This window comes from Equus asinus, chromosome 13, assembly GCF_041296235.1.
Source record: "Equus asinus isolate D_3611 breed Donkey chromosome 13, EquAss-T2T_v2, whole genome shotgun sequence".
Classification (NCBI taxonomy): domain Eukaryota; kingdom Metazoa; phylum Chordata; class Mammalia; order Perissodactyla; family Equidae; genus Equus; species Equus asinus.
In genome coordinates this window covers 43,380,313-43,403,587 of record NC_091802.1, presented here as the reverse complement: position 1 = coordinate 43,403,587, position 23,275 = coordinate 43,380,313, and the positions used below count along the sequence as shown (strand labels likewise).

General features: G+C 42.2%; 1 protein-coding gene across 1 annotated transcript; it reads left to right on the top strand.

The window, feature by feature from the left end:
* Nucleotides 1–11,790: 11,790 nt before the first annotated feature.
* On the top strand, nucleotides 11,791–22,452 carry CCDC43 (coiled-coil domain containing 43). The gene is made up of 5 exons (XM_014849381.3): nucleotides 11,791–12,052; nucleotides 15,544–15,631; nucleotides 17,326–17,461; nucleotides 19,253–19,311; nucleotides 20,821–22,452. The coding sequence occupies exons 1-5, from the start codon at nucleotides 11,849–11,851 to the stop codon at nucleotides 21,006–21,008; spliced, it is 675 nt and encodes a 224-aa protein (XP_014704867.3). The 5' UTR covers nucleotides 11,791–11,848; the 3' UTR covers nucleotides 21,009–22,452.
* Nucleotides 22,453–23,275: the final 823 nt, after the last annotated feature.

Here is a 23,275-nt window from a genome sequence, read left to right as displayed (position 1 = left end):
CTGCCTCCTCAGCCCGTCTTCTCCTTCCCGGCACCCGTACCCTTGCCCGGCTCCCTCCTCAAATTATCGGCTCTTTCTCGGCCTCCTTCAAAGCCGCCGTGTTACACTCGCGGACTGCGGGAGCTCTTCCAAGACTCTCGAGTGCCGCCGTCCCCCGGCAACTATAAACTCATTCTCTAGGCACCCTCAGCCGCGGCTTCAGTTTAAATTTCCTGTGAGCTCCGCCCCTGTGGCAATGTGATCCCTTCGAGACTTGCCCTACGGTGGCCCTGGGAGGACAATATTAGCTCAGCAAATCCTCCCCTTCCCCTCGGTTTTCCGCTCCGCCTTCTCTACCTGTCCCTTCGCTTCTAGCTTTTCATTGGCTGGAGATACTTTGAGCCTTGTTAGCCAGCAAGCTGGGGACTAGTGATGCCTCACACTGAGCTGGTTTGAAATTCCTAGGAGTTCGATAATAAATAACAAAATAAGCCGAACACCTAGAGAGCATTTATGTTTTACATGAAAATTTCACATACACATCATTTCATCTTCACATCTTTCTCTCCCTCTTTCTCTGCTTACCTATCCAACAAAAAAAATTCTCAATTCCTCACTTCCCATCTTCTCTTCAACTCACTTAATTAGACTTTGATCTTCACCTCTCCACTAAAACTGGGCGTACTTATCCAGGTCAACTGTGACTTCCACGTTCCTAAATCCTATGGTCACTTTGCTATCCTCATCCTATCCGACTTCTAGAACACTGAAACAGAGTACTCCCTCCTTCTTGAAACAACTTTCTTCTTTTTGCTTCCATTTATATCCATTTTCACCTTACCTCAATGGCTCCTCCTCAATTTCCTTTGCTGGATCCAAAGCCAATGTTCCGCCTATAAATGTTGGAGTAGCCAAGGCTTTAGACCTTAGCCCTTAGCACCCAGCCCTCTTCTCTTCCCTATTAACACTCTCTCCCTAGTATATCTCACCCAGCTCCTTGGCTTTACAATTCAGCTCTATGCTAATGCCTGCAGAATTCCTCTCTCTGGTTCTGACCCCTCCCCTGATCTCCAGACTTATATGCTCAAATGCCTACTGGACATTTCCATTTGGATGTCCAATAGTTATCTCAGGCTTAACATGTTCAAAACAGAACATTTGTTCCACTCACCTACTCCCCTGAACGCCCACCTATACTTCTCCCAGTCTTCCCCATCTCAGTAAATATCACATCATCTCCTCAGTTGTTTAAACCAAAAGCCTAGAAATGTATCTTTCAGTACTTTCCCTTATCCCCTATCCCTACTCCAAAAACAAGTTCTACAAACTCCAAAGTGCTTCTTGAATCAGACCACTGCTACCATCCTAAGTCCAAGCCACTATAATTTCTTGCTCAAAGTACTGCGCCAATTCCTAACACTACTTCTGTTCTTCAGTAGCTTCCTACCTCTCCCCAATATAATCCATTCTCCATACACAGCCAGAATGATATTCTTTAAACACTATGGTAGAGGTAACTGTACCACATGGACTTGGTATTCCTCCTAGTGGGGTCCCTCCCTGCAGAAGATTATAGATCCCGGCCCTACTGAACTAAAGCTTGGTCATGTGACTTACTTTGGCTAATGAAAAAGAAAAATAGTGGCGTATCACTTCCAAGCACAAGCTTTAAAAGCCAATATGTTTTACCAAGTTCTTTTTCCCCATCCCAATGACTGGCAATGTCCTAGCTAGAGGCCGCCCTGTCAACTTGGGTTTCTTAGTGAAAATGACATGGAACAGAACCATGGGCAACCCATAGTGGATTTGCAGCATGAGCAAGAAGCGGCCTTTTGTTGTTGTAAACTAGCGAGATTTTGGCATCATTTGTTATCATATCATAATCTAGCTCAAGTTTCTCAAAGCGTGGCTCAGACCTTTCAGAAGATTCCATGAGGTCAAAACTATTTTTACAATTATTCTAAAACCTTATTTTCCAACTCTCATGAATGTTCAGTGGAGTACATGGAAGCAAAAATGAGAATCCAACACTTTTCTGTTAAGCCAGATATTAAAGAAATTTGCAGAATGTAAAACAATGACATTCTTCTAATTATTTTTGTTTTGGAAAATATATTTTCATTAAAAATGCGCTATTTGTGTTAACACATAGTAGGCTTATTCTTAAATGAACAAACTAATATTTTAAAATTTTCTCTTTTAATTTCTAATTTTATTATCAAATATGATATTTTATAAATACGTATAAATAAATATACAAATACGTAAAATACATATGCTTATATAAATTTAAAAATACCCACATTGTGGTAGCCAGTCTCCAAGATAGCCTGCAATGATTCTTGATTCCTGGTAGTCATGCCCACATAAAATAGGGCTATATATACCAATAGAATTATGAGAAAATGACAATGTGTGACTTCTAAGGCTAGGTCATAAAAGACATTTCAACATCTGTATTGCTGTTTCTTGGGTCACCTGCCATGAGGGAAGCCAGCAGTCATGACACGAGGACGCTCAAGTACGCCTGTGGAGAGGCTCATGTGGAGACAAACTGAGGCTTCCTGCTAACAGCCAGCACCAAGCTCCCCCTCATATGCCTGGACCATCTGGCAAGCAGATCCTTCAGCCGTAGTCTAGCTTTCAGATAACTGCAACCTCACGAGATCCCAAGCCAGGAGATCCCAGCCAAGCTGCTCCCAAATTCCAGGCCCACAGAAACCAGAGAAAATAAATGATTAGTGTTGTTTTAAGTTATTAAATTTTGGGGTGATTTGTACACAACAATAGATAACTAATATACTACACATAAGCAAAAAAGCTGTTTGGGATTTCAATTTCTAAAAATGTAAAGGGACCTGAAACCAAAACTTTCAGAATTGCTAACCTAGCCTACCCTGACAGATACAAATAAAATCAGATCGAATTACCCTCCTTTCAAAAACTCCCAGTGGCTTTCCCTGTTTGCCCCTCCGACCAAACTTCTGTCTTGAACAAGCCAAGCTGATCCCTGCCTTAGGGCATTTGCACCAACAATTTTATTCCTAGATCTTCTCTTTCCTTTTCGGGATCAGATCAAATCTCACGTTTTAGGATAGGACTTCTGAGACCACCCAATCTCACAGTAGCTCCTCCATTTTCCTGACAGCTAGGCCACTTGGGTTGATTTTCTTCACAGCACTTATATGATCAGAAAGTATCTTATTTGTTTACTTGTTTATTGTCTCTATTTCCCCCCTAGAATGTAAGCCCATAAGAGTGAGGACCTTTTCTGTTGTACTCACTGCTGCATCCCCAAAGAACATAGTAGGTGCTTAGTGAACATTTGTTGAATGAATCTCTCTGATCTTCATTTTTTCATTTGTAAAGTCAAGATAGTAATAGCCACCAGGCAGTGAGGTTTAAAGATTAAAGATGTGTTTAGCACAAAGTCAGTGACCAGAAAAAGGTAGCTTTTACTATGTGGCAGAAAATATTTTGGGTTAATAATTCAAAATTTTCTTTCTCATCGTTTTTCTTGATTCCTGATGGGAAGTGCTTAGAATTTTAAAAAAAGGGGCCGGCCTGGTGGCGCAGCAGTTAAGTGCACATGTTCCGCTTCTCGGTGGCCTGGGGCTCACTGGTTTGGTTCCCAGGTGTGGACATGGCACCGCTTGGCAAATGCCATGCTGTGGTAGGCGTCCCACATATAAAGTAGAGAAAGATGGGCACGATGTTAACTCAGGGCCAGTCTTCCTCAGCAAAAAGAGGAGGACTGGCAGTAGTTAGCTCAGGGCTAATCTTCCTCAAAAAAAAAAAAAAAAATCAGCTCATCACAGAACAAAGGCTGATTTCCCAATATCTAAAAAACCCAATAGATACCGCAAAGACCAGTAACCCAACTGAAAATGGGTAAGGGAACATTCACAGAAAGGAAATACAAAGAGCATTCAAATATGCTCAACCTCACCTAAAATAAAAGAAATGCAAATTAAATCTACACCAACCTGCCATTTTTCACTTAGACTGGCAGAGATCAATTTTGCTTGATGGGGCCAAACTGCCTTACATACTGGTTGTATCAGTCTCTTCTGCAAGGCAATTTGGCCTTATGTAGCAAAATTACAAATGTACATATCTTTCCACCCAGGAACCCATTTCTAGGAGTTATTTTACAGATATATTCACACACATGTGATATGATTCATGTCATAAAGCTTCTACCCAGCTCTGCAGCAGCTGCCAGTCCGATGGCGCTTACCAGAGAAACGCCTGTGAAATAACGACACGGAAAAGGATGCAGATATATTGATTTAATTATTGTATTTTGCAAATACACATGGAGTGCTTTCTATGATGTTCAAAGTGCTTTAATAATAGTCATTAGTTTAATCCTCATAATGCTATGAGGCAGGGAGTAACTATGCCCATTTTATACATGGGAACACTGAGGTTACAGCTTGCTTGAGGTCACACAACCCGAAAGTATTAGTGCTGGATGGCAGCCTGACTTCAGCGGCCACACTGTTAACACTGCTCTCTGCTGCCTCTCAACTTAAGGCAAAACGGAAAAAGAAAACCAGTACAGTGATATTAAAATTTGACAAAATACACTTTCAGAGATAAAAAATTATTTGGGATACAGGTGTCATTGTTTGATGATAAATAATTCGCCAGGAACTATAATAATCTAGTACTTGTATGAATCTAACAACATACCTTCAAAATATTTAAGGCAGATATACAAGGGAAGACTGAAAAATCTATAAATATAGTGAGACATTTTAGCATAGTTTTCCCCAAAAAAGCATGATAGATGGAACAAAAATAAAATGAAATTAGTAACACATAAAAGATTAAATGATATAACTTCAATATACAAATATTAGAAAATGAATACTATTTTCCAGTACACATAGAACATTATAAAAATTGGTTTATAGAAGGCCACTAAAGTATCAACCAATACCAAAGAATCAACATCATACAGAGCATAACCTACGACCACAATATAATGAAGTTAGAATTCAACAACAGATTTTTTTTTCCTGCTTTTTCTTCCCAAATCACCCCAGTACATAGTTGTATATTTTAGTTGTGGGTCCTTCTAGTTGGGGCATGTGGGATGCCGCGTCAACGTGGCCTGATGAGTGGTGCCATGTCCACGGCTAGGATCCGAACTGGCGAAACCCTGGGTGCCCGAAGTGGAATGCGCAAACTTGGCCACGGCGCCAGCCCCAACAGATATACTTTTTTTAAAAGTAGTAAAACAAAACGCATACCTCTAGAAATTTAAACCTACACTTTGTAGTAATTCATGATAGGAGAATAAAACCATAGAAATTGTACTATATTTAGAACTCCAACAATGAAAAAGTACACATCACCAGCTGTGAGATTCCTTTTATTTAAAAAAAATTTTTTTTGAGGAAGATTAGCCCTGAGCTAACTGCTGCCAATCCTCTTCTTTTTGCTGAGGAAGACTGGCCCTGAGCTAACATCTATGCCCACCTTTCTCTACTTTATATGTGGGACTCCTGCCACAGCATGGTCTGATGAGTGGTGCATAGGTCAGCCCCCAGGATCCGAACTGGTGAACCCCGGGCTGCTGAAGCAGAACGTACAAACTTAACCACTGCGCCACCAGGCTGGCCCCAAGATTCCTTTTAAAAAATTGTAACATTCAGGTAAATGTATGACCTTAAACGTATATGCTATATTGGAAAATAAGACAGACTGAAAATGAATCAGCTAAGTGTTCAACTTGAGAAATCAGAATATGAACAACAGAGTGCTCCCAAAGATTACAGATGGTCAGAAATAATAAAGAATAGAAATTAATGAAAAAGCAAAAAAATAAAAAGTGTACTCCTACCAATCAGTATGGAAAAGACAAATAAATAAACCAATAGAGAAATCCGCAAGAGATATACACAGGCAATTCAGAGATGAGGAAATTTTAATGGCTAATAAACATTAAAAAATGCTCAAATTCACTAGTAATTAGGAAAATGCAAATTAAACAATTAGATGCCATTTCACACCCATTCAAAAATTAAAGTATATTAAAACCAAGTTTTAGGAAAAATGTGAAGAAAAGGACGGCAGTGTACACTGGGCCAAAGCCCTTGGGAGAGGGATTTGGTGACATTCAGTAAGGCATATGCCCTTCAACCCAGCAATTCTGTTTCTAGGTATATCCTGCTCCCCAAAGAGAGGTGCACATCCCTCGGGCACAAGATAATCACAGAGGTGCTGAAAGGACATATTAGAATTTAAATTTATTTTTTATCTACAAGAAAAACAAGTAAGCTTTACTAATCTTTAGGAAGCAGATTGATACTAGTACCCTCCCTGGGCCTCTCCTGTCAGACACCCTGGGTTGTGCAGCAAGGCAGGGGCGTTATCTGGGTAAGGAGTAAAGGGAGCTTCACATCTGAGGTGCTGCGTGTGTTCTCTTTCAGCGTTCCCTGGTGTGTTTGCTTTCCTGGGTTCTATGCAGTTTACACACGCCCAGATAAATGGATTTACAGCCTAATGCTATCTGGATTTAATTTTCCTAATCCCCCAAAGTGAACAAGGGGTTTAACAAGATTCCTTTGAAGAAGCAAGATTAAGATTACAAACAATCCTAATGACTCACACAGAAGTGCACACTCCAGGTACAAACACTCAGGTTCAATGAAAATCCAAGCGAGGACGGGGAGTCGGCTGGCCAAGGAGTGAGAAAATCACTCAAGTTCAAGAGAAACTCTGGCCAGTAATGAATCCTTACCATTATGGAACTACAAACTCAAAAATGGCTAGGATGGCAAATTTTATGTTACGTGCATCTCACCACAATTAAAAATAAAATTAAAAAAAAAAGTGGGGAAAGTAATGAGTATATTCACCCACATTGACTAAGGATTTTTTTTTTAAGATTTTATTTTTTCCTTTTTCTCCCCAAAGCCCCCTGGTACATAGTTGTGTATTTTTAGTTGTGGGTCCTTCTAGTTGTGGCATGTGGGATGCTGCCTCAGCGTGGCTTGACGAGCGGTGCCATGTCCGCACCCAGGATTCGAACTGGTGAAACCCTGGGCTGCCCAAGCGGAGCGCACGAACTTAACCACTCGGCCATGGGGCCAGCCCCTCACTTGATTTTTGTATCACAAATAAGTAAATACTTGCAATATTATTTACTGCATTTTTAAGTTGCCCTTTTTATAATTATCTTCTTGGTTGTTTTTGTTTTTACTTATTTATTTGAAGAAGATTAGCCCTGAGCTAACATCTGCTGCCAAACCTTCTCTTTTTGCTGAGGAAGACTGGCCCTGAGCTAACATCCATGCCCACCTTCCTCTACTTTATATGTGGGGCGCCTACCACAGCATGGCTTGACAAACAGTGTATAGGTCCACACCTGGGATCTGAACCAGCGAACCCTGGGCCACAGAAGTAGAACGTGTGAACTTAACCGCTGTGCCATCGGGCTGGCCCCTATAGGTATCTTCTTGTATGTCTTATGATGGACATACTAATTTGGTATAGTGGTTCACATATGTAATTCATAAATAAATACATATTCATACATTGGAGGTGCATGGTGAAAATATCTTTACTGCTAAGAGTTATGTGGCAAAAATATGTTTGATGCTCACTGGCCTAGAGAAACCTTCCTACGGGTGGGCAAGGAGACATAGAAGAATGTGAATTGAGGGGCCGGCTTGGTGGTGCAGCAGTTAAGTTCACACATTCTGCTTCTCGGTGGCCCCGGATTCGCCGGTTCGGATCCTGGTGCGGACATGGCATCGCTTGGCAAAAGCCATGCTGTGGTAGGCATCCCACATATAAAAAAAGTAGAGGCAGATGGGCATGAATGTTAGCTCAGGGCCAGTCTTCCTCAGCAAAAAGAGGAGAATTGGCAGCAGATGTTACCTCAGGGCTAATCTTCCTCAAAAAAAAAAAAAAGTGAATTGAAGCACTATTTGGAAAACTGGGAAATAACTGAAATGTCCATCAAGAGAGGAATGGGTCAACTGGGGCATATTCAAGCAGTGGAATACTATACAGTGGTTTAAAAGGATGGATAAGAGCTACATGTATCAACATGGGTAAATACTTTAAACAATCAAGTGAAAAAAAGTACACTGCAGAATGAAAAGTCCAACATGCAAAACAATGTGATATATTGTTTATGGATACATACACACGGATGGATACATAAGTACATAGATATGTTGTAATATGTATTACATATGTAGCAATATGTACTATGTTTCAAAACATTCAAGCAGAAGATAAACACCAAATTCAGGAATACTGGTTACCTCTGGGGAGGGAAGGAAGAAAATGAGATTGGAGGGAGGGCTTCAAGTAGCCTTTATTTCTTAAAAAAAAAAAAAAAGATGCAAGGTAAATAAACATAACATATAGTTTGTAATTTTTAAAACAAGATGTTTTAAAACTGGTCCTCCTGAGTTCTCCTCCCTGGTAACAACCATCCTTACATCCTTGTGTATCTTTCCAGAGATATTTTATGCATATGCTAGAACACATGTGTACAGTAGTCTCCTTACCTCACCTTCTTTTTAAACACAAATGATAGCAAACATTACATACTGTTCTGAGATTTACTTTTTTCTTAACAACGTATCTCGACTTTTGTTACATGTCAGTACATAAAGAACTTCCTTCATTTTTACAGCTGCACAATACTTCATTTGGCTTTTTTGAGTTAGTCTCCTACAGAGAAAACGTAGACTATTTCTGTTCTTTTACTACAATAAGCTTCACTGCAATGAATATCCTTATAAATATGTCATTCTGCACAAATGTATCATAAGAAACTCCCAGAAGCAGAAATGCTAGGTCTTTTCAAATTGCCCTCCAACAAGATTTTATCGATTCACTTCCTGCTCCAGCATTTTCCAATGCCTGTTACCCAGTCACAGATCAATAGTGTATTATCAGACTTTATGATCTGAAAAGCAAACATAGTATCTCATTGCAAGTTTAAATTGCATATATATTTTTTAATTTTTTTTTTTTTTTTTGCTGAGCAAGATTTTTGTGGAGCTAACATCTGTGCCAATCTTCCTCTGTTTTGTATGTGGGATGCTGCCACAGCATGGCTTGATGAGCAGTGTGTAGGTCCCCGGCTGGGATCCGAACCCATGAACCATGGGCTGCCAAAGTGAAGCACACAAACTTAACCATTACATCACCAGACTGGCTCCATAATTTGCATATTTTTAAAATTAGAAACGTGACAGCACATTTTTATAGTGTAAAAGGCCATTTTGAATTTTTCTGTAAGCTTTCTGTCATTTGTCCAGTTGAATGAATTTTTTTGGGGGGGGGAGGTGATTAGCCCTGAGCTAACATCTGCTACCAATCCTCTTTTTTACTGAGGAAGACTGGCCCTGAGCTAACATCTGTGCCCATCTTCCTCTATTTTGTATGTGGGATGCCCCCACAGCATGGCTTGATGAGCAGTGTACAGGTCCATGCCCAGGATCCAAACCTGTGAACTCTGGGCCACCAAACCAGAGTGAACAACCCTAACCACTATGCCACTAGTCCGGCCCCTCCAATGAGGACACTTTTTAATGCAGGGTCTGGAGACCCTTTGCTCAGTTTTGTGAGAAGCTCCTGATGCCTTCAAAAAACCTCTGTGCATTATACCAATATCAATTTCCTGATTTTGATATTGTACTAGAATTATGTAAGATGTTACCACGGGAGGGGGGGGAAACTGGGTGAAGGTGCACAGGTCTCTAGGTACTATTTTTGCAACTTCCTGTGAGTAATTATTACAGAATAAAAAGTTAAAAACACCAAAATTCTGTGCTACTTTTCTGATTGTGGGGGCTCTGCACTGACCTCAAACTACGATCCTTGAGCCATGATGGCTCCCAAGTCTGTCAATGGAAAAGCCCCACCTGCAACACAGCTGTTGGGTTGGAAGGTACATCTGAGGACATGAAACAGGGGCAAGCCTTGGGGCCAGCCCAGTGGTGCAGCAGTTAAGTTCGCAAATTCTGCTTTGCCGGCCCAGGGTTTGCCATGTTTGGATCCTGGGAGTGGATCTACGCACTGCTTGTCAAGCCATGCTGTGGGGGCGTCCCACATATAAAGCAGAGGAAGGTGGGCATGGATGTTAGCTCAGGGCCAGTCTTCCTCAGCAAAAACAGGAGGATTGGAAGCAGATATTAGCTCCGGGATAATCTTCCTTAAAAAGAAAGAAAAGAAACAGGGGCAAGTCTTTGGGGGCTGATTCTGGCCTCTGACTCCATTACTGTTACATTCTGACTCAGTGAGCACACAGAAGCCAGTGGGCTAATAGTCACACTATCCCGTATTTCTACTGAGCTTTAGTGTTCCACGTCTATTCACTTACATTATCCCAACGATAATTAAGAGAACTCTCAAGAGGCCCTTTGCAAAGTAGACAAGCCCCTCCTTTTCTTCTTGTCCTCTCCTGAATGTCTTCTATCTGAACTCTGTTGCTCGAGCCACAGGTGATTCTCTGGAGGCCCCTAACGAACCTCTGCACACAGTTCCCTGCATCTGGCTCTACTCCCTTTTTCTTCCAGTCTTTTTGCCTTAAGAACTCTTATTTATTCTTCAAAAAAGTGCAAGCATCAGCTCCATTAGGAAGCCTTCCTGGATCCTCCATCTCCACAGCTTCCAACCCCACTCCAACAGGCAACATTAACCTAATCTTCTTCTAGGCATCCTACTGCAACCTCCATTAGCCAAAGCTCCATTAAAACATTTATCTCACTATATTGTCATCATTAGTTTAAACATGTCTGTTCCCACCGGACTGAAGACCCTTTGAGGGCAGAGAATTTGTGACGTTCATCTTTGCATTTTCACTGCTTAGCAGCAATGCCATGCTGTAGGTACTCAAATTTATTTAGTGCATGGAGTTAGGCCAGTGACCCGCCAGCCTCCCCCGCAGTTCACGGAAAGCCAACCCAGGTTCTTGGGTAATTCACTTCAGCCCAGAGCCAGGTGTTCTGCAGAGTCAGCTGAAGCTCTGGCAGCGGTGCGCGAGCTCTTGCCTCTGGTTAGACCCCCTGTACCTGTGTGACTGTGTCTGCTTCCTTAACTTGAAAAAGTGAACAATAAAAGCATCTCCTCACAGAGCGGCTGGGAGGATTACAGGAGATAATGCATCAAAAGCTCTCAGCACAGTGGCTGGCCAAGGTTAAGGAAGGCTCCTCAAAGATATTTCTGTGTAAGCGTTGAATGAGTGAGTGAGTGAAAGAAATGACTTGAGGTTGCCTTTTCAATTATTGAGCACCTACTATGCGTCCCGTACCGCGTTAAGCACCGCACACTGGAGTGGTCTTAACAGATTGCAGGGGATCAGGGAAGGTTTTCTGGAGCTTGAGTTTTGATAGAGCAGGAGCTTGGAAAGGCGAGGGTGGAAGTAGTTGATAGCGACGGTGGGTACTCTGGCCAGAGGCAGCAGGTTCCTGCTTGAAAGCTGTGTGGGGGTGGGTGGCTTGCTATCCCACGAGGGCGCGCGGAAGGGCAGCTTGGAGATGAGGGCTGGAGCGCTGGCATCGAGGTGAGTTCCAGTCCCGCTTAGTTATTAGCCGCGTGACTTTGGCCAAGTTACTGAACCTCTCTGAACTTGCCCAACTGTAAAAAAAGAGTCTGTTAGGAACCCTCACCTGCCAGGGTTCCTGACGGACAACGTGACCATGCGTACGCCAACCTGCACTCTCTTTGGAAGGTACAAAACGCCCAGAACGATCACTACCGGCGCACAGGGACCTCCGCCGGGCGCGCAGGGGCGTGGGTTCCCTCTCCGAGCATGCGCAGTGGGCCCGCGGCGCGGCCCGTCAGGCACTGCGGTAGGCGCCCTGGGGGCTGGCAGGATCGTGACCCCAAGATGGCGGCGCCCAGTGAAGGGGCCGCTGCTGCCTCCGGCGAAGGCGATGGCGGGGGCAGCGGCTTTGGATCGTGGCTGGATGGACGGTTGGAGGCACTGGGAGTGGACCGAGCCATTTACGGTGCCTACATCCTGGGTGTCCTGCAGGAGGAGGAGGAAGAAGAGAAGCTGGACGCCCTGCAGGGTATCCTCTCTGCTTTCCTGGTGAGAAGCCCGGACACATTCCTTTAGCCTCTTGCCGGCCCCTGTCAGTACTTGGTATCCTCTTCCTCTTACCGGGTGTCCCAGAGGATTAGTGGTCTCACCTGGGAGAGGAATATTCTTCTGAGCTCTGCAGTGTGGGGGAAGGAGGTTGCTCCCTAACCAGGGTTTTGGGAAGCCGGAAGATTGCAGGTACATAGAGAGGAATGGCTTTCTCTTTTTCCTGGAGACAAGGCCCTCTCAGATGCCTGTGGGTGAGCTGGGTGAGCATTCTTCCGAAGGCGTTGAAATGTCTAAATGAGAGTTTTGTCGTAAACGTCTGACGACCAATTTCATTCCCTTCCGTTGACAGTGTTCAGTGGAGGGGATAAAGTGCTTTGAGATGTCTGTGCTCCTTAAGAGGCAGTGTCCAGGGCTGTCCCATGACAAAAGCCTGCAGGAAGTACCCTCTCGGTTCCTATTTTGGAGGTAGGAGTCCACAAAAGGTAAGGTAGCAGTAGAGGTCTTTTCATGCCAGGCAGAACTGAAGTAAATAGCGGGCCTGATCTTTTTATGGTACTTTGAAATGCAGTAGTCATTGGTGTGTGTGGGCAGTAGATGGGAGAATAAGACAGATCAGAGTTTTTAAAAAGAGATAAACTTGGTACTTAGCCTCTTAGAAGCATATTCAAGAATTCAGAAATGTGTACTTTAAGGTGTATTTAAGTAGTATGTCACCAAGATGTCCACTTTTCCAACCTGATCATTTCTGCTGCCATCATTTCCACTTACACTTACTTGGTGGACATGCAGTTCGTTGTGCACACGGTTGAAATATAACACTAGTGCAGCTGTCCCAGGTGCTCCTGGCAAGGGCCCCTTTTAGTCCCAGAGCCTGCTCTGGTGAGATTGACCTATAAGTGGGAAAAGCTTTAACATAGCTTGTGATGCAGTTCATAAGGTCAGTGGAATACAACACAGTGGAATAAATTGTTTTCTTGGGCCCTGACATTGCAGCTTGTAGGGGGAAAGAGTAGAAGGCAAGCAATTTAAGTTAGTTTTTTATTTTTAGCTGGGAAGTTTCTAAAGACTCCATGAAAAAGAAATCGAAATAACTTGAGTGCCCACTGGTACCAGCTCCTTTACCTGTTCTATTCGTGGTGTTATTATTTGGAGCTGTAGGTCTGCTGATAAAGGCAGGCATGAATTTGCCTTAGACTATTAATATCTCTTGGTAGAAAAGACAAAGTCATCTAGGACCAGATTTGGTTCTTTATATCTGCCTCTTGTTTGCATAAACTGCAGAAGACAGACTCATTTTTAAGGGTGGCTTCCCCCTTCCCTCTGCCCGATTCACACACCATGCTTAATTTTCTCATAGTTTTCCCAACCCCTTCTTTGTAGAAAATGCCTTTGGGAAGAATTAGCCAGGAATTGGCGAAGCAGGGGTCCTGCCTATGAAACAAATGAGGAGCAACTTTACAGAGCAGGCAGGCTGATGAATATGGCGTATATCAAACACGTCATTCACAGTGCTGCTTATTGTCTGTCAGTCAGTTGGGCTGCATGTGAAAGCCTCTAACTGTTATGCCAAATCCCTTTCTAGGAAAAACAAAGGCATAGCCAATTCAATCACCAGATTGTATTAGGATTCAATATTAGGTATTAAGAAGTTTGTCAGCAACAATTTGAGGTAAGATTCAAGAATAGTATTTATAGTCAGGAGCAAATAACGGTAAACAAAAGCTTTCTATCATTCTTCTCTTTATTCCCCCCAATAGCATTTGCATTGATTGATCGGTCAAATTTTTATTGATGGATTACTCTCTGCCAGGCACTGCCCTGAGTGCTTAGGGTACATCAGGGAACAAAACAGAAATCCCTGCCCTCAGGGGTTACATTCTGGCAGGGAAAGAGATAATCAGTAAATTATATAGTATGTTAGAAAATGATAGGTGCTAGGAAGAAAGGAACATTGCAAGAGGATCAGGAGTGGAATGGAGGGGTGAGTTGCGATTTTAAGTAGGGCCGTTACATTACATTAAGTAGGGTATTACATTTTATGGCAGCTGTTTATATACCAGCCTTCTGAATTATAAGTGTCATGAGGCCAGGGACTTTTTCTCACTCATCTCTTTGCACTCGTCTTAGTGCCTTGCACATAGGTGGCACCATCTGGATGAATAAATGAACAAATGGAAGAACAGACTACTTTGGTTTGGGTGAGGAAACTGGGAGAATAAGCCACCGTGTCCTCCAAGAACACCTTTTCTCTTTTGCCTCTCCGCTCCTTTTCCTGTCCTTTTTTCTTTTCCTCTTCCTCGGCTTTTTATGCTGGGGATCCATGAACTACAGGAACTTTGGACCAAAGAAGTACTATATGTCTAGGATTTGTGCTAAAAGGATGCAGGGTAGAGGATGGAATCCTTTGTCGGGTGCAAAATAAGGATATCCACAATAAGTCTGCCTTCTGCTCCTCCTCACTTTTCTTTGAGAGATAGCATAATATAATGGTTGAGAACATGGGCTCAGAGGCAGACTGCTTGGGTTCAAATCCTGTTTAATTCACTTATTACTTGTCTGACCTCAGGCAAGTTCCTTAACCTCTGTGCCTTGGTTTCCTCATCTCTGAGTCAAGAGTACTAATAGTACTTACTTCCTGGGATTGCTTTAAGAATTGGGAGTTCTTATGTAAAGTATTTAGAACAGTGCATGGCACATGGTAAGCACGTAGTAAATGTGAGCTCTGACAGCTCGTCCTGAGGGTAGAACGTGAAGATGACGAAGGCAGCCATAATGAAGATGGAGGGAAATACCTGTATTTATTGAAATGCGTATTCTTTGCCAAGCAGAGCAGGCACTTTATACACATTCTCATTCCTCCTCACTAAAATCCTGGGAAGATGTGGAGCTCACAAAGTTAAGAAGCTTGCTCATAGATCTGGAATTTGAATCTGAGTATGTCTGACACCAAAGCCGACATCCTTTTTGTTATAGCACGCCAAGGAGGATTAGTTGGCAGCAGAATATGTGTGCTTATGTAAAATTGACAGAGGGATGGGTGGATAGGAGACCACCTTCTCACTTACCTCCTCTTTATTACGAGTCAGCCAGCTCATGGATATGTTCCAGCAGGGGAGTTGATAACCTTGGAGAACATACCCAGTCAAGTATATCGGCCAAGGAAGATTTCACAGAGGAGAGTTTTGACTCAGGCAACAGTTTCTGGCTCCAAAAGAATGAGGAGGAGCGCTCTGAGTTGGTGGGAGTCCTTTCCCCTGGAGCTTGGCAGGGTGGAGTGGGTGCTCTTGACCCAGCAGGTGTGGATTCTGGGGCTCACACACAGAGTTGCTTCTGGGTCCAAAGCCTCAGGAGAGAAACATGCTGTGTATTCTGTGGCTCCCAAACCCTCCCCTGATTTTTTTCATCACCAGCAGGGAGAGCTGTACTCACCGTAGGCCTTGTTCAGGTGGAGGGCTCCATCAGGACATTAATCGGTCTACTTTTCCAATTAGGAAGAAGATTCCCTTCTTAACATCTGCAAGGAGATTGTGGAACGATGGTCGGAAACTCAGAATGTTGTCACCAAGGTGAAAAAAGAAGGTAGAGTTGGAGTTTTACGTCTAACCTCCAGGGCCTTTTCCAACAACTACTATACGGCTGTTAAGGAGGGAGTTTTTAGTTTCCTCTGTTGGATACTTATTTTCTCTAAGATAGTTTAAACAGCCTAACACCCAGCAGCTTACTTTAACTTTTTGACTGAACATTGGTTTTCTTTTCCCCTGTAACATCTTTCCACTTCAGCTGACCACAGTTAAGTTCATTGTGGTATTTACTTTTTTCTTTTTCTTTTTTTTTTGTGAGGAAGATTGGCCCTGAGCTAACATGTGTTACCAATCTTCCTCTTTTTGCTTGAGGAAGATTGTTGCTGAGCTAACATCTGTGCCAATCTTCTGCTTTATGTGGGGTGCTACCATGGTGTGGCTTGACAAATGGTGCTAGGTCCACGCCCGGGATCCGAACCTGCGACCCCGGGCCACCAAAGTGGAGGACAGGAACTTAACTGCTGTGCCACCAGGCTGGCCCCTACTTTTTCTTTTTCATCCTCTTTCCACTGTCCCTTATAGATTTATTTGCATTGCAGATGTAGGATCGGCTATACTTTCCCACCTCCCAGCTTTTTTCATATTCTCATTTCACAGCACAAATTATGATTGATCTTTTGCTTTATTCAACTAAACATTTCACTCTTTAAGATGAAGAGAAATGGGTTAATATACTCACCATTAGGATGATAAATTAGCTGCAGAAAAATCAAATCTTAAAAGCCAAACTTGAATAGAATCTATTCTAAACTATCTACACATTGGTTCTCAGTCTCGGCTGTGCATTAGAATCAGTTCATGTACTGTAAAAAATGCTAGTGCTGGGGCCCGCCTGGTGGCACAGCGGGTAAGTTTGCATGTTCTCTTCTGCTTCAGTGGCCTGGGGTTCGCTGTGTTTGGATCCCGGGTGCGGACATGGCACTGCTTGTCAGGCCATGCTGTGGCAGGCGTCCCACATATAAAGTAGAGGAAGATGGGCACGGATGTTAGCTCAGGGCCAGTCTTCCTGAGCAAAAACAGGAGGATTGGTGGCAGATGTCAGCTCAGGGCTAATCTTCCTCCAAAAAAAAAAATGCTAGTGCTTGGGCCGTACCATGGGCCAATTATATAAACATCTTTGGGGTTGGGGCCCAGGCATTGGTTTTTTTAAAAGCTCCCCTAGATGATTCTAATGTGCATTCAGGCATGAGAGCCACTACTTGACACCATTGCCTCCTTTTTATGAGAATAGAGAACTTAATAGTTGATTTTATTTTAAAATAATCTAAGAATTTCACCTAGCATAATTATCAGTAGGAAAGGGACCGGCTTAAGTTGATTCTAGATTCCTTCTTATGTTTCTGGCTTGAGAGGGGAGCAAGTTCCCTGTTTGGAGGCTTAATTTCTCTAGTTTCAGCGCAGTGCCTTTTAACCTTTTTTTTTAAAGCAGCAGAACTTCAGTATATAAAACAAGTAAAAGTAGGGCTGCTCTGACTGAAGATGGACACAAGACCTAACGCCTGCCCTGCATGGCCTTTTCTTGCCTTTGTCGTGAGCCCTGAGGCACCTCCTTTGAACCCCAGGACTCTAAGGAGTCAGCAGATGCCGTTGCCTTGACTCCAAGCACTGCCTGGGTGGACTAGCCGTTCGGTGAGCTTGTTTTCTCTCGCATACAACCTTGTTGTCCCTCCCTTCCCTTCCACCACCTCCCAGATGAGGTACAGGCCATTGCCACCCTAATTGAGAAGCAGGCACAGATCGTGGTGAAGCCCAGGATGGTGTCAGAAGAGGAGAAGCAGAGAAAAGCTGCGCTCCTGGCCCAGTACGCTGATGTGACAGATGAAGAGGAATATCCTTTTTGGAGTCCCGTCACCTGTTCCTTAAGCCTCAAGCCAAAAGCGTTTGCTGGTTGCAGTGAGCTTTGCAAAGCTGCCAATCCCCCCCTGTACTGTAGCTTAATTTTCTCCTCTCAGGTGTCAGTGATTTATGGCCCTTCGTGGGTGTAGGGAATGACGTAGGAATAGTTGATACTGGGTGTAAATTTTACTACACATAATCAGTATACTCCTCAAAACTTCAGCGTAAAACAAATAATGCCTTAACAATGGATCGTTTGTATTGTGTTTTCAGAAAATAAGATATAGCTGTCATTCTTTATATTTGCATAATATAATACCTTTCTGTGCAGTACACTGTCACATGTATAATCCATCTTTATATTCCTTCCCAGTTGATAAGGAAATTGAGGCACTAAGAGATGAATGGGTGATCAGAGATATTCATACAATTAGTGGCAAAACCAGAACTAGAACCTGGATATTTTTGGATGAGGGATTCCCAAATTTCGACCAGTTTCATTTGAATCTCTTAAAAAAAAATATTCCACTTACCACGTAATGAAAAAGGAGACTGAGCCCCCAGCAACACCAGGATAAATCTGGGATTTGAGTTGGGACTCTGTAAAAACACAGTGTTGCTGGTAGGGGCAGGTTTGGTTCCCTGTGAATTTGAAATTTGTTTGGGAAATACTTAGCTTACTGAGCCTCCTTGAATGGAGTAGACACCATACCAGAAATGGCAGCTGTCTAATCCCTAGTTTAGGAAAGAATTCTTAAAACTCTTTGGGGCCAACTTCTCCTCTGGTTTTTCCTCATGATTTTTCTTGCCAGGCTTGGCAGAGCTATGGTTCTGTCAACTTTAAAGTAAAATAGCTAATTATTATACCAGCAAAGTGAGTTTATTCAGGAATAGCAAAAGAATTGCAATCTAGGACATGCAAACTATGCTGAACGACGGAAAAGTCCCGAGAACAAAGGAGAGGAGCTCCCTTTTACAGAGGAAAAAGGGGAGTTGGGAGAGGCTGTTCTAAGTGAAACTTCATTGGAGGAGAGTAAGAGTTCATGGGTGGCAGCAGTTCCTTGCTGACTGAGCTATGGCATTTTCCATTGGCTGGGCTTGTTTCTAGGCAAGAAGAAAACCTTCCTTCCTCCTGCTGGAGTAGTGAAGTAGCAGGCAACTTCCTGTTGGAGATGCAAGGTAGTCTCTTCCCATTTGGAGTAGCTAACGGTGAGCGGTAAGGTGTGAGAGCTCCCTCTGCAGGCTTTCCTGACTCCCATTTTAGTTGAGGTTTCCTTTATTAATTTTCACAGTTCCAATTACAAAATTCCATTTCTTGGGCTAGAAAAGAATGTTTTAAGCAGTGTTTGTCCTGAGGGCTTGTTAAAACACAGATTGCTGGGCCCTACCCCTAAAGAGTTTCTGATTTAGTAGGTCCAGGGTGAGACCCAAAAATGTGCATTTCTAACAGGTTGCCAGGGAATTCTAGGTACCACACTTTGAAAACCGCTGTTTTAGAGGTCATCTCACCATCCCGTGGCTTCCTGGTAACGTGGCTGTCCACCCAGACCAGCTTAAGCTACTTTTCAGCCTCCAAGAGATAAGGACCTCGCAGATGCTCTGAACAATCTTCCCCAAGTTGAGACTTCTAAAGATGACTCTCCTGGGTTTACCACCGCATCCCTGACAGTGTCCCTCCGTTCAGCAGACTTTTCCTACCCATCAGGTTATTGAGTGTCTTCTGATGTTGGGTTGGGCTGTGCTAACCTTCGTTCTCTATCTGCCTTTCCTTAACGTTGCTCACTGAAGCGGATGAGAAGGATGATTCAGGTGCCACCACAATGAACATTGGTTCTGACAAGTGTATCCTTCTCTGTGTCTATCCTCGTGTGTTTCTCCATAGAATCCTCCTGAGCAACAGTTTTTATTTTGCTGTTTTTGCAATATTTTATGTTACTGGGGGCTCACTTTACCTCCAGGAACTCAGGTCAGGCCAGCATTATGAGCCTGATTCCTAGGACTGCCCTAAATAGTCAATTTAGCGAGAACTTTTCCCAAAGAAAACATTAGCATCTACTGTGAAGGGGTTAGCTTAGAGAAAGAATTTCTAAGGGAAAATAAAAATCTGTGTTCCCTGTGTATAGCACTGGGTTTCCCAGCACTGTGGAAGCAGTTAAAATAATATTGAAGTTTTGGTCTTTGTCCTCAGAAACCTTATAGTTTGTTGGAAAGATAACACAAACACTGATACTTTCATGCTAAAAATATGGACAGATTGAAACATATGTGCTGAGGAAAGTCCCTACTGACAGAATCACTTAGCTTCCTAGAGGAGGAGGATTTAGAAATCCACCTTCTTCAAGGTGAGAAGTGTGGTGGGTTATCAGAACAGAAGGTTGTTTCAGGGAGACTGACTTATTTTAAAGCACTAAAGCAGAAAAAAGCTATGTTTTAAGAGTAGAGAGGAGCTTATCTGGTAGTAAGAGGTTATGTTTTTTTTTTTGAAATTCTTTTTTTTTTTTAAGATTGGCACCTGAGCTAACAACTGTTGCCAATCTTCTTTTTTTTTTTTTCTTTCTCTCCCCCAATCCCGCCCCGCCCCCAGTACATAGTTGTATATTTTTTTAGTTGTAGGTCCCTCTGGGTGTGCTATGTGGGACGCCGCCTGAGCATGGCCTGATGAGTGGTGCCATGTCCGTGCCCAGGATCTGAACCGGCGAAACCCTGGGCCGCCAAAGCAGAGCCCGCGAACTCAATCACTCAGCCACGGGGCTGGCTCCAGACATTATGTTTTTAATGTCATAAAAAATGAGAGGGAAAATCTTTGACTAGGTATTTTCTAACTGCAATTAAACATAGTATTTCATATCTTTTATAAATTCAGAGTTTATAGTAGAACATGATTTTCACTTACGCTTTAGTGATCTAGGAAAAAAAGCAAATTGATAAAGTTTAATAAAGGTAAATAACTTGTTTAACTCTTTTCAAACAGTAGTGCCAAGTACATAAAAATTTTGCTTGTTATATTAATACTTTATTCACTAAACTAGCATAGATACTCCAACAATATTCTGCCGTTGAATCATATAAGTACTTATTCTAGAATGAATTTCATTTTCATAAAATATTTTAACATTCAGATTTAGATAAGTCTGAATGAGATTTTTATTCTGAGGGTGAGCTTTAAACTTTTGTAGTGGTAGTTTTAAGATTTACTATTAGACAAAAGATAAACATAAGGACTTTTTTAAAAACTAGGAATAGGTAGAGAGTATTTAAGACTCAGCATGTAGAGAGAGGACAAGAATGAGGGAAGAGAGCAGTAGTTGGGACCTGTGTGACCTGTACCCTAATGCCTTAACTCACCCGTAGCTCTGTTCCGAAACACCAACGTGGAAGATGTCCTCAATGCCCGAAAACTAGAGCGTGACACACTTCGGGATGAGTCCCAAAGGAAGAAGGAACAGGACAAGCTGCAGAGGGAGAGGGACAAACTAGCTAAGCAGGAGCGCAAGGAAAAGGAAAAGAAAAGGACACAAAGAGGGGAGCGAAAGCGATAACCTTGGTCCACTCCATTCTTTCTCTTCATGAACTTGATCAAAGGGAGAACTGGCTGTGCACACATTTAAGAGAAATGAGAGAACACTGCAAAGTGGTTTGCCAAGGCATTTCCCCTTTTGTTTACATGGTCAAAAGGAAAAACCACAAACACTTCTAATTATAAAATGTGCCATGTCTCTGTGGTGTGGGTAATCAGATAATTGTAGTTATGTCTGTACCAAAGATCTGGAAGGGGCGCAACCTTTATATTTAAATACTGAAGTCCTGAGCTCCTTTTGGCCACTTTAAAAAGTCTTCCCTCACCTTGGATAAACAGCCGGAATATTCAGAAAGCTGACAGTTAAGTTTTTATCCTGAAGGAGGAGAATCATGACCACTCCTTCCCTGAGATGAAATGTGGGAGTGTAAATTGCTTCAGAAGTAGTATTTACCCTTAAGTGTATTGGTTTATGGCTGAAATAGAAAGCTAATGAAGAGTCCTACCTGGATCTAGATTTTTTGTTACATGGCAACAAGCTAGGAAAATGAGAAGAAATTATTTGGTGTATGTTCTAGATTTGAGAATGTTTTTTAAAAAAAGTTTCAGCCTATGGGAGGAAAAGAGGTATCTTTTTAAGGAGAGAGAGTTACATTTTTCCTCATCTAGGCTGTGATTTTAAGAAGGATGTGTCAGTATTGAGTGCAAGGATATCATTGTTAGCTAGATTCATTTTTTATAATCGTGAATTCTTTTGATTGCGAGTAGAGATTTTAATCCTGATTTGCCCTAAAACATGAGTATAAAGACCTGATAATTACAGGTTTAGAGAAACTGGAGGAACTGCCCTTTTAAGAAAGAAACACTGGAATTCTCTGCTAACACAAAGATATTTAAGAGTGTACATAGTAGGTGTTCAACAAATTGATTGTGAATGAGTGAGTGAATGGAAAAACTGCTTGGGAGAGTCAAAAGTGAGCAAGAACTCTCCATTTCTACTTTTGTCACAAGCCACATTCAATTGTAAATAAGGGCTTTCTCTACAAGAAGACTGCCTGAAGCGAGCAATTTCTCTGACAAGACAGAAAGTAGATATTTTATACCAGGGGTTGGCAAACTGCTGCCCGCAAGCCAAATTTGGCCCAGTCTGTTTTTGTATGGTGCAAGCTAACAATGGATTTTACATTTTTAAAAGGTTGTAAGAGAAAAGATACGTGACAGAGACCTTATGTGGCCTGCAAAGCCTAAAGTATTTACTATCTGGACCTCTGGAGAAAAAGTTTGCCGACCTGTTTTATACCATTAACTATGAGATTAACACAAATTTTTACCTTTATGCAGAAGGTAAAAAGCAGCATGGTTAAGGAAAAGATGTGTTAACTCTATACACTCCTATAACCGTGGCATTGCAAAAATTAAAAAAAAAAATAACCATCTTTCTAAAAAATAAACTTTATTTAAATTACTGTCTTCCAATTTACTCTGATTCCTTTCAGCTACCATGGAAATGAATTGTGTGTGGATAGTCAGTTAGGAATGTATTTAATTTAACTTTATGCTTTGTTTTGATTAGCCCTATAATCCCTTCTACTAGTAGAACCTCTTCCTGGAATCCATAAAATCTCTGCCTCAGTTTCCCTTTCTGTGAGTTGGGGTATTAGGGGATCAGAAAGATTACCTTGTTTTTTGGAGTCAGTATGTTGGCTTTGCAGTCCTTTGAAGTACTCTTGGAGTCTTAGTCCTTCATGTGGCAGCAGCCATAGGCTGTGGCTACAGACAGCATATTGAGAAAGCCTATTTTAATTTAACCCTTATTTTGGGTTTTTGGTTTGTTCTCACTTTAATTTGAGTCTTTAAGAGTCAGGTTAGATCCGTGGACCCCTGAAGGGTACTTGTTTCCATCTAACAGTCAATTCTTTCTTCTGAGACTCTATTATATATGTTACAGTTCAGTGTACCCTTGAACTAATGTTTAAACAGAAAAAAAGGATCAGCTCATTCAGCTTTGAGTAAGGTTATCCACTTAACTCAGGTGCTAATAAATCCTTTATGTCTAAAATGTCCAATGTTGCGAAAGGCAAGTTTTAAGCAACCATATCTTCTATGGTATGATCAACATTTTAGGCCAAATTTGAGATTTCAGTCATAACATTAATTCCCAACCCTCTAAAAGTATAGTAGCAGATTATTCAAGTGGGAAGGACACTGATATAATTCAAGGTAATTTTCAACTACCTTTATATAAATTGCTTCTTCTATCTAAAAAAAATTGAGTATGCCAAATTCTTT